General features: G+C 48.1%; 1 protein-coding gene across 1 annotated transcript in view; it reads left to right on the top strand.

The window, feature by feature from the left end:
* Positions 1 to 13,781, top strand: part of LOC149344833 (uncharacterized) — a 42,933-nt gene extending 29,152 nt beyond the window's left edge. Inside the window, exons 4-6 of the mRNA XM_089546394.1 lie at positions 7,491 to 7,568; positions 8,257 to 8,313; positions 13,675 to 13,781. Coding sequence (XP_089402520.1) covers positions 7,491 to 7,568; positions 8,257 to 8,313; positions 13,675 to 13,761 — 222 coding nt within the window. The 3' untranslated portion in view covers positions 13,762 to 13,781. The remainder of the gene's footprint in view (positions 1 to 7,490; positions 7,569 to 8,256; positions 8,314 to 13,674) is intronic.

Here is a 13,781-nt window from a genome sequence, read left to right as displayed (position 1 = left end):
AGGGAGGTGGGTCGGGGAAACTCGGCGACTGCGCGCAGTTTTGCAGGATCGGGAAGGACGCCTTCTTTGGAGACGACGTGGCCCAAGATGGTAAGCTGCCGGGCTGCCAAGCAGCACTTCTTCAAATTCAGTTGCAAGCCGGCGTCGGTCAAACATTGCAGGACACGCTCGAGGCGGGCCAGGTGGGACGAAAAGTCTCGAGAAAAGACGACGATATCGTCGAGGTAGCAGAGACACGTGTGCCACTTGAGTCCGCTGAGAACTGCGTCCATCATGCGCTCGAATGTGGCCGGCGCATTGCACAAGCCGAACGGCATGACGTTAAATTCGTAGAGGCCGTCGGGCGTAACAAAGGTCGTCTTTGGCCTATCAGCAGCAGCCATGGGCACCTGCCAGTAACCGGAGCGGAGGTCCAATGAGGAAAAGAATTCTGCGCCTTGCAGGCAGTCGAGGGCATCGTCAATACGTGGAAGTTGATACACATCCTTTCGCGTAATCCTTTTGAGGCGACGGTAATCAACGCAAAAGCGGATGGATCCGTCCTTCTTCCGCACGAGAACAACGGGAGAGGTCCAGGGGCTGTGAGATGGCTGGATGACGCCGCGCTGAAGCATGTCGTCCACTTCTTTGGTAATGACGGTGCGTTCAGCGGCCGACACGCGATAAGGACGCTGGCGCAAAGGGGCATGCGTTCCGGTGTCAATGCTGTGTGTGACGACGGATGTGCGGCCAAGAGAGCTGTGCGGGAAGTCGAAGGATGGACGGAAACGTTTTAGTAATGCGACGAGCTGAGCACGTTGGTGTGGCGAAAGGCTGGCATCGATAGATCGGGAAAAAACAGAAACGGTGTCTTGGTTTTATCGCAGCAGGAGGGGAACCAATGACATCTATCTGGAGAGGGGCAAGTTCTTCAGAGACGCAGTATGGAAGAGCGTGATCAACTGATTCGACATGTTCCAGGCACTCGCCGCGGAGAAGCGTTGATGGACACGAAAAAGGGTTCGTTACGTAGATTGCACTGTGGCCATCGCATATAGTAAGAAGAGCGAACGGAAGGAGGAAACAGTGGCGACGGACAGCAGCATCAGTCGGAGTAAAGAGAACAGTCGAATCAGGATCGCAGGCGCAAGAGAGGGGAACCAGGGCTGCAGAGAAGGCAGGGATGTCGGTATCCTCAGCGACCAGCATTTTACCGGGTCGGGGAGAGGCGTCGCACGGCTGGGTGGCACAAAGCGGAGACAGTTCAATGCTGGCACGGGCACAGTCGATGATCGCATGATGAAGGCTGAGAAAGTCGCAGCCCAGAATGACATCGTGAGAACAGCGGGACAGCACGAAAAACTCGGCGACATATACAACATCCCGGATAACAAGGCGAGCTGTGCAGGACGCTAGAGGTTGAATGCGGTGCGAGCTTGCAGTGCGGAGGCAAAAGTTCGAAACAGGCGTCGTCACTTTATGGAGTCTACGGCAAAGGGCTGCGCTAATAACGGATACAGCAGCGCCTGTGTCTACAAGGGCTAAAACGGCGACGCCATCAACAAACACTTCGACGACATTTGCGGGTGAAGACGGAGAACTTTGACAGTTCGATAGAATCGCAGTTCTTGCCTCCGGAACTGCGGCCGTTAGTTTTCCTCCGGACGGGAAGGTGAGCGCCGGCGCATGGGAGAGATAGATCGGCGACGGGGAGAAGGCGACCGGCGTGAAGAATATGAAGAGCGGTCAAGGTGGAAGGAGTCCGCAGGGGTGCCGGAGGAAACTGGTTGCGAGGGAGGCGCAGGGTCGTAGTGGAAAGAGCCTGCCCCGTCCCGGAAACTCGGCGGGTGTTGGCGACAAAGCCGAGCGACGTGGCCCGGCAAGCCACAGGCGTAACATATGGGGCGGTTGTCGTAGGTGCGCCATGGGTTCATGACGGCGCGGCGAGGCGGCAGACGACGACTCATAGGTGTCGGTGGAGGTGGTAGCGGCGCGACAGATGGGTGGTTAACGTAGGCGTCGGGGCGTCGGGGTCTGGCGGCAACCTCAGCGTATGTGAGAGGGGCCGTCACAGGCGGAGGCCGAGGGCTCCCAGCACCTCCACCAAATGTAGGAGGGGGTTGTGGCTGAGCAGAACCTAGGTCGCTTTGCAACGTTCAGCAAAGGTGCAAGCCAAGCGTTCGGGCTGCGAGCGACCGTCACACCTCAGGATCGTCGTCTTCTTTCACTACCACAGTTCACCACAGTGAGCGAGCGCGGCTGCTACACTACAATATATATAAACAGACGTGGTGAAGAAACAATACTTTTCTGCATGTTTCGGCCGGGGACCGACCTTCGTCTGAAGTAACCGAGCTATGGGTGGTCTATAAGAAACCTTAAATGAAGCGAAGTCATGCAGTCGCAAAAGCTCTAATTTCTTTATTCACGGGTCATCTAGAATACCAAGAGAACATTGACAGATGTCGAACACACGAGGTGCAGAATAATGCGGGGCGCACACGTGCGAAAAGGGTGCGGCTATTACACCACACCCTAGAAGACTGGTTCCCAGTCGAAACGTCAGTAAACTCTTGTTATGATTTTAAGTGTGTGTCAATCTCCTTTCAAGCATATAACTTTATTTATTTATTTATTACATACTACCAGTCCTTTCCAGGACTAAGGTAGGATTGAAAACATTACATGCATAGTGACAGAAATACCAACAGAAACTGGTACAAACAAACCCGTAACAAAATATGCTTGCTAAGTACTACACAAATGATCATAAAGGAAAGACGAAAACTCATCACGTCATCAGGTAGCCGATTCCAGTCATGTGCGGTCAGCGGAAAGAACGAATATTTAAAGCAATTTTTAACAGCATGGAATTCTTTGCCATATCGAGTGTGTTTATGACGATTTATGCGAGATGTGCACTCCTTTATATAACATTGTTTATCAATCCCAACAGTTTTGTTTATAATGTTATAAAAGAGACACAGTCGTTTGTTTTCGTCTAACAGAAAGGAGCGGTAAGTTGGCTTCACGGTACAAAGGAGATACCGAATCTTTCCTCCGAAAGCGGGAGAATATGAAACGTAATGCGGTCCTCTGAACATGCTCCAGTTCCTGCACTAATATTTTGCTTTTCGGGTCCCACACCTCGCATGCGTACTCGAGCAAAGGGTGCTCCAACGTTTTATGTGCAATTAGTTTTGTTTCACTTGAAGCAAACTTCACGGTTCTCCTGAGGTAGCCGAACTTCAGGTTTACGAACAATGAACATGACGTGTTGCCTCCAATTAAGGTTCGAAGTGATAGTGACTCCTAGATAAGGAAGTTCATTTGTGCGTCGGAACGTGTTTCCTTGTACGGAGTACCCAAACTCTAGTGGTTGACGTTTATGCGATATAGTCATGCATGTTGATTTAATGGGGTTTAATGACATTTGCCACAATTTACACGAGTCATTTGTTTTATCCAAGTATTGATTTAGTCTAATTTTGTCATCTAGTGTCTGAATCCTAGTATAAGTTATGCAGTCGTCTGCAAATATTCTTAATTTAATTCACCTGTCCGTCACAAGATCATTGATATACAACATGAACAATAAAGGTCCAAGCACTGACCCTTGCGATACCCCTGATCTTACTTTGCATGTTCTGGACATAGTCCCTTCGATGCATACGAACTGTCGGCGATCACTCAAGAAGCTTTCAATCCATTGCACCAGTGAATCATTTTTAAGAACATGCCTCATCTTTGAGATAAGTTTTCGGTGGTTTACTTTGTCGAAAGCCTTCATAAAATCGAGAAATATTATGTCTATCTGTCCCTTGCGATCAGCAATCTAGCAAAAATCGTGCAGTGCTTCCACCAATTTGGTTACTGTTGATAGACCCCGTTAAAATCCGTGTTGAAGTGGATATATTATGCCGTTATCACTTAAGTATTGTCGAATGTGCCTAGAAATGATGTGCTCTAATATCTTGCAAGTTGTACTCGTCAAAGCGATTGGTCTGTAATTACAAGCTAGTTTTCGACCGCCCCCTTTTGGTAGTGGTGTTACCTTATCGACTTTCCAATCCTGAGGAATACACCCAGTAGTGAGAGATTTCTCAAACATTAGTACATATTTCGCTGTCCACCCCATATATCTTTTCAGAAATTTATTCGGGATATCATCCGCGCCCGACGATTTTCTCACGTTAATATTAAGTAATAACTCGGTGATACCCGCCACTGAGATTTTCATGTTTTCTATCCCAGGAACGTTCAACGGCACTGCAGTGTCGGCTGGTTGGTTATCATCGGCTGTAAAGGCACTTGCGAAATAATCGTTTAATATACTGGCTATTTTGAACTTGTCAGTTACCATGCCTTCTACTGTGCTTAGTTCAGCTACTGACATCTTCGCCGGGGCCAAGTGTCTCCAAAATTTTTGTGGTGAATCTCGAAGTATCTTATGCAGTGTAACACCTTAATACTTTTGCTTAGACTCCTGAATCCTTAGCTTAACTTCATGGCTAAGAGCCGTTATTTCGTCAGAGATTTCAGTGCGAGGCGTTCGTCGGTATTTCGTTTTCCGCCTTCCTAGCTTTCTTTTGACTTGTAGATTTTTTCTTGTAGTCCAGGGATTCAGAAGGCTGGTACATAGTGCCTTCCTCGCAACAGTTATGCGTGTGTGTGTGCGCGCGCGTTTGTGTGTGAGTGTTATTCCTTATGAGTAACTTCTAACGTTTCAATTCTCTGCATTTTCCTGTCCAAATTCGAGAAGCGTTGTGCGCGAATGGCGACGACATTAAAAAATCTCCGGTGACAATTACACCAGAACTTTCTTATTTTGCGGCTTGCGGTGAAAATAACATCATGCATTTTAAAGTTCGAAAATTTGACAATAAAAGGACGCCGCTTGTCAGATGAAAATTTACCCCGTCAATGAGCACGAGATAGAGCCTCATTAGGTAGCTGCAGGCAAATTGCACAAGGAAGCTTTCCGCACACAAGCCTTTCAGATTCAGCGCATGTTTCGTTTGGCGTTTCTTTTAAGCCATGAGAAGTCAGGCATTTCGTCGTGACCTGTTTTCGAGGTCGTCCGCTTCTCTATTAAAGCCTCCGCTCTATTCTGCAGTCTCAGACACTTCCAGGGCAATGCTAAGGGCATTGAATGCTTGCGATTTTGCTTCCGGAAACAATAGATGCATCTGAAGAAACTGCCAAGACTCTTGCTCACTTGAAGAAAGCAAGCACTGGAGCTCGCATTTAGTGCTATTTGCACAGATTAATGCACAGAAGCTAGGCGAGTGTGACGCCTTAGATAAAGCGTCTGGCCTAGCTCAGCCACTTGACATTTAACCATGCGTTGTCCGGAACGGCAGCTGCAGTCGTTCAACTTTAGCGCTGCCTTGTGTGTAACCGTGCTGTTTCATATACGAGGTCTGTTAGAAAAGTATCAGACCTTTGGACGAAGAAAAAAAACTAGCCCCACTGGAGCATTGGAAAGCTAATCATATTCAAATTAGTCTTCTTGGGACTTCACACTCTTCTCCCAGTGGTACTGCCATTGTGGAAGTATTCCGAAAAGGCCACTTTCGGAATGGAGTTGAGCTCAGCTGTCGTTGCAGCCATAATGTCCTCTCTTGTCTGAAAGCGCGCTCCTTTCAATGGCCTCTTGATTTTGGAAAACAGCCAGAAGTCGCAGGGGGCCATATCAGGAGAGTAAGGAGTGTGTTTAGCTACAGGAGTCTGGTTTTTCGGCAAAAAATTCTTAATCAAGTGCGAGGAATGTGCAGGGGCATTGTCGTGGTGGATGCGCCAATTTCATGTTGACCTGAGCTCCAGCCTCTTGCGCCGCACAGCATCACGTAGGCGACAGAGGACATACCTGTAGTACTCTTTGGCCATTGTTTTACCCTGTCCGGTGCGTACTCGTGGTGTGCCACTCAGCGGGAGTGAAAGAAAGCAGTCCGCATCACTTTGTCGTTGCTGCGCATTTGGCAGGCGTTCTTTGGTCTTGGTGACGTGGAATGCTTCCACTGTGACGACTGGGATTTGGTTTCTGGGTCGTACCCGTACACCCAAGACTTGTCACCAGTGATTATGGTTTTGATGAAGTTGGGGTCACTGTTGTGGAATCCAGCATGTGCTATGAGACTTCAACAAGAAGCTTCTTTTGCTCCATCGTGAGCAACTTTGGCACGAATTTCGCCGCAACTCTCTCCATGGCCAAATATTCGGTGATAATGGTATGTGCAGAAAAATTGCTGATCTCCACTTCTTCCGCAATTTCTTGGATAGTCACACGACGGTCCCGCATCACCACAACGTTCACTTCGGCAATGACCTGGTCATTTCGGAATGTTGATGGCCGACCGGAGTGTGGCTCGCTCTCTACCGATGTGCGGCCGTATTTAAACTAATTGTACCACTGCTTAATATGTGTACTGCTCATAGCATCGTTACCGAAAGCCGTATTAATATTCCGAATGGTTTCCACTTGGTTGTGCCCAGTTTATGGCAAAAGTTTATGCAGTAGCGCTGCTCCTATCCCTCCGCGATTTTCTTTGCAATAAAAAACCGACGAGAGCACTGCGCACTACCTCACTCAAACGCTGCCTCTCAGCGACTGACTTTATCGGCAGGCGGGAAAAAATTCGTGCATGAGCACGAAGGTTCAAGGTCGGCTGGTGCAAGCGCGCTTGTTTTATATCCATCAGGTGTTCCCCCCCAAAAAAATAAAGTCGGATACTTTTCTAATACACCTTGTAGTTTTACATTTTGTGTGTAAAACATTCTCAGAGCGCCTTACCTTTCAGTTTCGCCACTTTCGCACCACTCTTCAAATGCTTTGTGCCATCTCCTTCACGTGGCACGTGCGCGGGCTTGAACGGTTCTTTTTTTTTTCCTGTAACAAAATCGGAGGAAGTTTTCTCGTCTTGAATAACGCTCATGCTGACTGAAAATAACGCTTTCATTTACAGGTTTACTGGCTTTCACATTTAACGCGTTTTTTTTGAGAACTTTTGCTTGTTGTTAACCGTCTTTTGTGCAATTCCCAATGGTATTGCTTTCTATGCTCATTCAGAGACGAATGGTTAATTCATAAGTGCTGTCTAGCTTTTATTTTATTTTTATTTCATTGTTTAGTGGCTTCGTCTTGATGAGCTGCAAACAGGTATAATACCTGCGTCACCTATCCTGACGATGGCTTCGTAAATACACGCCAAAATGTAGGCGTTCGGACGTGACTGGTGGTCCTTGAGCTGGAAGCTACAGCACACCGCGGGAACTCAAAATCAGAATGCACTAAACGTAATGAACCGGTCCTGGCTGGCTTGTGCCCGCTACTCTTGCCAGAACTATATTCAGGCGTGAGATACTGAAGACACAGGCCAAATATTCTAGAGCGCTAGTGGTTTCGCCGGCGTTTTGCGGCCTCTAGATGTAGTCTTCAATTCAGTACAAGCTGTGTTTGTTATATAGCGCCACGGTTTCGCCATCGTGATGTGATGCGTGTCTCTTTGCAGGAGATCGACAGGTACCGTGATGCTGCATACGACTGCATCGCCAAAATGGCATCTCTCCTGACAGTCGACCTCAATCCTGTAGGCCTTTTGTTCTGAAGTCACTTAGACCTCGTTGTGAAGTGCAAATGTTACTAGGATTTTTCTTACATCTAAAGGATAAAAGCTACCAATTAAACTTAATCATGCCTCGGCTCCGAGCAAGAAGAAAGTGCGTAAGCGCTGTGGAATATGTTCACCACGAAACTTCCCATCCGTCATACAAGCGTATAAACATAAGACTGCGCTGCAATAACGTGCATGCTAATCAGTAATTATTCCCATTAAAATCTTCTCTACCTTGGGGAATTTTTTAAACGAACTGAACTAAAACTGCCAGTTCACTGCCAATTGCTGCATAATTTTCAAATATCCATCGGGTACATAAGAAGCAGCAAAAGGAAGCTGCGACAATATCCTTTTGTTGTAGTTCCCCCACTGTTTTTCGGTAGTTTTGAGCACCATAACACGTAAGGGAGAGGTTTTTTTCAGCCAGAGGCACATAACTAAAGTTATCCGGTTTATACAGCCCACAGAATGGGTAGTATAGTTGAAGAAATGAGAGTTAGCATCTCCATTTAGCTTACAGACTCTCATCTCTCATGTGACGCATTTTGTAATTGCTGATACCTAGGGGCGAAATATTTGTCTGCTGGGCTTCTTTTATTATCGTTCTCTGGCAACACTTTTGAGGAAAGTACAAGGGTTTGTACCTTCTTCTATGTTTCAGGAATGGATAGAGAGGAGGAACTTGGAAAATCCCAAGGGGCTGTACTACGAAGGAGCTGTGAGTTGAGATTGAAAGAAGTGCCCAATGAAATACAAAGTCAATTTCCGGCATAAATATTTAAAACTGCATGGTTTGCTGCTCAGCATAATTTTAGCGTTGAGATGAATTCTTCGTGCGCGCACTGTGAGAGGGAAGGAACAATTTGTTCGCCAGATTAAGTGTTCAGGGTGTTTGCTTGTAAGCAGTTTAACCATTTTGATTACATTTCCCATATAGCTTCAGATCTTTGATAGTGTGATCGCAGGAGTGAAACATTCGCCTTTGCGGCTTGAGACCAGATAAGTAGTATTCTGATGCATTGTGTGTTTACGCTGGTGGTGTGATAGCATGCGTCTATATGCGAGCCACGGCACAGTCGCGACTTCAGGGTTCCTGTATATACGAGGTCTGTTAGAAAAGTATCCGACTTTATTTTTTTTGGCGAACACCTGATGTATGTGAAACAAGCGCTCTTGCATCAGCCGACCTTGAACCTTAGTGCGCATGCATGAATTTTTTCCCGCCTGTAGATAACGTCAGTCGCTGGGACGCAGCGTTGGAGTGAGGCAGTGCGCAGTGCTCTCGTCGGTTTTTTATTGCAAGGAAAATGGCGGAGTAACAGAAGCAGCGCTACTGCATCAAATTTTGCCAGAAACTGGGCGGCAGCCAAGTGGAAACCATTGGAAATATTCAGACGGCTTTCGGTGACGATGCTGTGAGCAGCACAGAGATTAAGCAGTGGTACAATTGGTTTAAAGACGGCCGCACATCGGTGGAGAGAGAGGCACGCTCCGGTTGGCCATCAACATGCAGAAATGACCAGGTCATTGCCGAAGTGAACGCTGTGGTGATGCGGGACCGTCGTGTGACTATTCGAGAAATTGCGGAAGAGGTGGACATCAGCAATATTTCTGCATATCCCATTATTACCGAAGGTTTGGCCATGAAGAGAGTTGCGGCGAAATCCGTGCCGAAGCTGCTCACGGTGGAACAAAAGCAGCTTCGTGTTGAAGTCTCACAGGATATGCTGCATTCCACAAACAGTGACCCCGACTTCATCAACACCATAATCACTGGTGGCGAGTCTTGGGTGTAGGGGTACGACCCGGAAACCAAATCCCAGTCGTCACAGTGCAAGCATTCCACGTCATCAAGACCAATGAAGGCCCGCCAAGTGCGCAGCAATGTCAAAGTGATGCTGACTGCTTTCTTTGACTACCTCTGTGTGGCACATCACGTGTACGCACCCCACAGGGTAAAACAATGACAAAAGAGTACTACAGGAATGTCCTCCGTCGCCTACGTGGTGCTCTGTGGCGCAAGAGACTGGAGTTGAGGTCAACAGGTAATTGGCGCATCCATCACGTCAATGCTCCTGCACATTCTTCGCACTTGATTCAGACTTTTTTGGCGAAAAACCAGTCTCTTGTAGTTCAACAGACTCCTTACTCTCCTGATATGGCCCCCTGCGACTTTTCGCTGTTTCCCAAAATCAAGAGGCCATTGAAACGAGAGCGATTTCAGACAATAGAGGACATTATGGCTGCAACGACAGCTGAGCTAAATTCCATTCCGAAAGGGGCCTTTTCGGAATACTTCCAACAATGGCAGCACCACTGGGAGAAGTTTGTGGAGTCCCAAGGAGACTACTTTAAAGGTGATTAGATTTCCAACGATCCAGTTATGCCAGTTTTTTTTCTTCGGCCAAAGGTCGGATACTTTTCTAACAGACCTCGTATTTAGCTGAAGTAAATCGAGGCGCGTATTTCGCTCTCAGCTTCCGCACGGGCCCAGCTACTCGTCGAGGAGTTCCTAATAGCGTCGGCACTCCATTAGACGCTGAAGCTGATATAGCCGAACGCCGCTACTGCATGGAGTCGGAAGTTTTACGCCATCATGTGCGAGAGAAGGAAAGCTTCGGAAGATGGACGAATCCGAAATGATCATAGCATCGGGCATTCAACAGCCTCCATTCAACATCCGCTGAACATGCTTTAGTTTAATGTTGTCACGAAACGTTGTAGGTAAGGCTGCATACATATGGCTAGAGCAAGTAATAACCGACCAGAAGCTTTGTCATCTGCCTTCTGAAGAGGCCGTAAGGTATTCCAAGGAAAAGCGATCAGTGAGGACAAAATTTTGTCAAGACCATGTAAAAAAATGAAGGATGTGCACTTCGCCGCCTATTAAGCAGGGCTGTCGGGAAGTGGTTGTTTGTAGTTTTGAAAAACAAAAATAAAGGTGGACTCATGTCTCCTTACATGCGGAAATGCGAAAGCATTTCGAGTTTCGTTGCCTCTTATGACTTGGTTATGTAATAATTGTAATAGAAACGACCAGCAGCACTTCACGTGGTGGGACGAAGAGGTCGTCGAAGTGCAGTGCTGGTTCCTGAGTGACTTCATCTCTCCCTCTGTTCAAACCAAACTAATACCTTTTTTCACTCCCTGCCCCTCTTGTGGCAGACTCCCCCGGTGTTGCTCTCCCGTGTGCTTTTCTTTTGCCTTTAGTATGTGAAGGTGAATAGCAACCTTTACCTCCCGATTCTTGGCCGATCCCCCAAAGTGGGTATGTGCGATCTATTCAAAGGCTAACAACAAGAACAACGACTCCTGGGAGTGTGCCTGTCGTCACGCGTCTTCGATCAACGGCCTCCGACCTGCGCTTCAAAGACGCACCTTTACACTAGGTGGAGGTGCTTCAATCCACGTCCCGGTGCTCAACCTGGAACTTAGGAGCGGCACGTTACTCGCTCCGCCCACAATGCCAAACGCTCCGACTCAGTCATCGCCGCCCATCCCTGCCACCGTCCTCTGCTCCGGGGTGCAACGCCAGCGCGACCCTTCTCCATTCAGTGGTATGAACGACCATGACGTCGACGACTGGCTGGCCTCATAGGAGCGCGTCAGCACTCACAATCGGTGGGGCGAATAGGTCGACGAAGTGCAGTGCTGGCTCCTGAGTGACTCCTGGGAGTGTTGTGCGACCACGCCCGATGCGCTTCCCGTTGACGTCTGTCATCGCGCCATCGCTGCCGACCTTCCGCCCGCTCAACGTGAGCAGCTACTGACACTTCTCCAACGCTTCAGCATGTCTTTTGACCTTTCCCAACCTTCTTTGGGCCGTGCGTTTGCCGTCTCTCACGAAACTGACACCGGTACGCACGCCCCCTTGCGCCAGCCACCGTACCGCGTCTCGCCCACAGAGCGCCGCGTCATCCGGGACAATGTAGACGATATGCTACAGCGCGGCATCATACAGCCCTCTCATAGCCCTTGGGCTTCTCCAGTTATCCTGGTGACGAAAAAAGGTGGCTCCACCCGGTTCAGCGCGAACTACCGCAGTCTCAACCAGGTTTCTCGCAAGGATGTTTATCCTCTGCCCCGAATCGACGACGCACTAGATTGCTTGCAGGGAGCGGAGTATTTTTCATCCTTAGACTTACGCTCTGGCTACTGGTAAGTCCCGATGGCTGCCGCTGACCGGCCGAAAACCGCCTTCGTCACCCCAGACGGCCTGTATGAATTCACTGTCATGCCAATCGGCCTATGCAACGCCCCAGCCACATTCGAGAGAATGATGGATAATATTCTCAGCGGGCTCGAATGGGAAACGTGTCGGTGCTATCTAGATGACATTGTTGTTTTTTCCAAAAATTTTTCTTCCCATTTACTGCGCCTCCAGCGTGCCATCAAGTGCCTTACTGAAGCCGGGCTACAACTAAACCTGAAGAAATGGTACTTCAGTGCCACGAAGCTGTCGAGCACGTTTGTTGCTTCCGCAGCCGCCGAGTGATTCAGTCGTTTTGCGGGCGCAAGTCAGCCCAAATAAAGAGCTTCTTTTTCAAGCCTTGTTGGTGTCTTCCTGACCGCTGGACTGCCGTCACTACAACGTGACAATATCAGGGATACCGAACAACGAGAAATCGTAGGCACAGACGAGAGCAGAGGTGGAATCGCATAGAGGCGGTTAACGGGAAAGTGCGTCGGCGTCGGAGTGCTTGCGTCTAGAGCGATAAATGACGTGAATGTCGAATTCCTGGAGACGCAAAGCTCAGCGGGCAAGTCGGCCAGAGGGATCTTTGAGCGATGAGAGCCAGCAGAGAGCATGATGGTCGGTGACGGCATAGAACGGTCGGCCGTAGACGTAAGGGCGGAACTTGGCAATCGGGCGCAGTTCTTGGCCAACGGAAGTGTGGGTATCCGGAATATGTTGTCGCTTACGTCAGCCGTGCCCTCACCAAGGCGGAATCTAACTACTTTGTCACAGAAAAAGAATGTCTCGCCGTCATACAGCTGGGCAGTGAGAGTGGGGAGTCAGATAAGCGCATGTACTTAAATTCAACTAGCATCTTGACGGTGTGCATTGGCTGCAACATTGACTACGACGTGCCTTGTTCAACACGGCCATACGATATGCAGTGACATGATGCCTAGGCGTTTATTCAGGCCAAAAAAGCAGAAAGGGGTACCGGCCGCCGAAACTGCCCTATCTATTTGAAAGTTATTCCGGAGCCCTCCACTATGGTGCCTCTTTCTCCTTTTCTTCTCCCACTCCCTCGCTTATCCCTTCCCTTACGGTGTGGTTCATGTATTCACCGATATGTGAAACCGTGTGCTTGTGTCGATGTGTATCAGTGCATACCTTGCACTTAGCCGTTCCCTATCAGCTCTACTCTCTCTCTCATTCACCGCTCAGATTATGCAAATGAATTGAAAAAAAAATGAAAATTAGTTTTTTAGAAAGCAAATGGCGCAGTATCTGTTTCACATCTCGATGGTCACCAAAAACATGCACCAATTACACAGGAGTTAGTCCTATCAAAGCCAAATACGTAAGAAGTCCGTATGGAAAGTGAGCACACGCACGCTCAAGCGCATTCAACGCAAATACGCTGACAACGTATTACATATTATTGTGAGAAGTTTAGAAGTTTAAAGGAGCTTTTCTTGTGGTATGTTGCAGTGTAGCTAGTTGTTCTGCTTTTCGATTATTGGTCCCCAAGTTGATCTCCAGTCTACTTTGTGCACTAGCCCGCACTTGTTTGTTAATGTACGCGGACTAGTTGATTCCTAATAAGGTATGTGTTTTGAGAAATCTTTCAAAATTTCATAGTAGGGCTTTTTTAAAAACGACAGCGCTCAACGGAACACCTACTGCAAATGGACAATGCAATGCTCGCGCGTTAATTTGATCGGTAAAGCCACCTCTTGACATGACTGTAGGGCATGTATGACTTTGGTTCACATTGCAAAGCAAACTTCACATTGGCATATACCATATATTTTCATGTAGTGGGCACAAAGGCCACTGCAATTTTTGGACACGACTAAGAGCAGAATATTGTCGCTGACAGACTCCTCTTATCTTCCATTGCAGGAATGTGCCAAGAAGTACAGGATCTTCCCAGAAGATCCAGCGATTGCAATGTTTGCGCTCAAGTGGGTTAGAGACACACTGTTCTAGCCAGATATTTGGAAATAAAG

Source organism: Amblyomma mixtum, chromosome 5 (assembly GCF_055824585.1).
Source record: "Amblyomma mixtum isolate Tamu chromosome 5, ASM5582458v1, whole genome shotgun sequence".
In the NCBI taxonomy this organism is placed as follows: Eukaryota; Metazoa; Arthropoda; class Arachnida; order Ixodida; family Ixodidae; genus Amblyomma; species Amblyomma mixtum.
The sequence above is the reverse complement of the archived record's forward strand: the minus strand, read 5'-3'. Positions and strand labels throughout refer to the sequence as shown.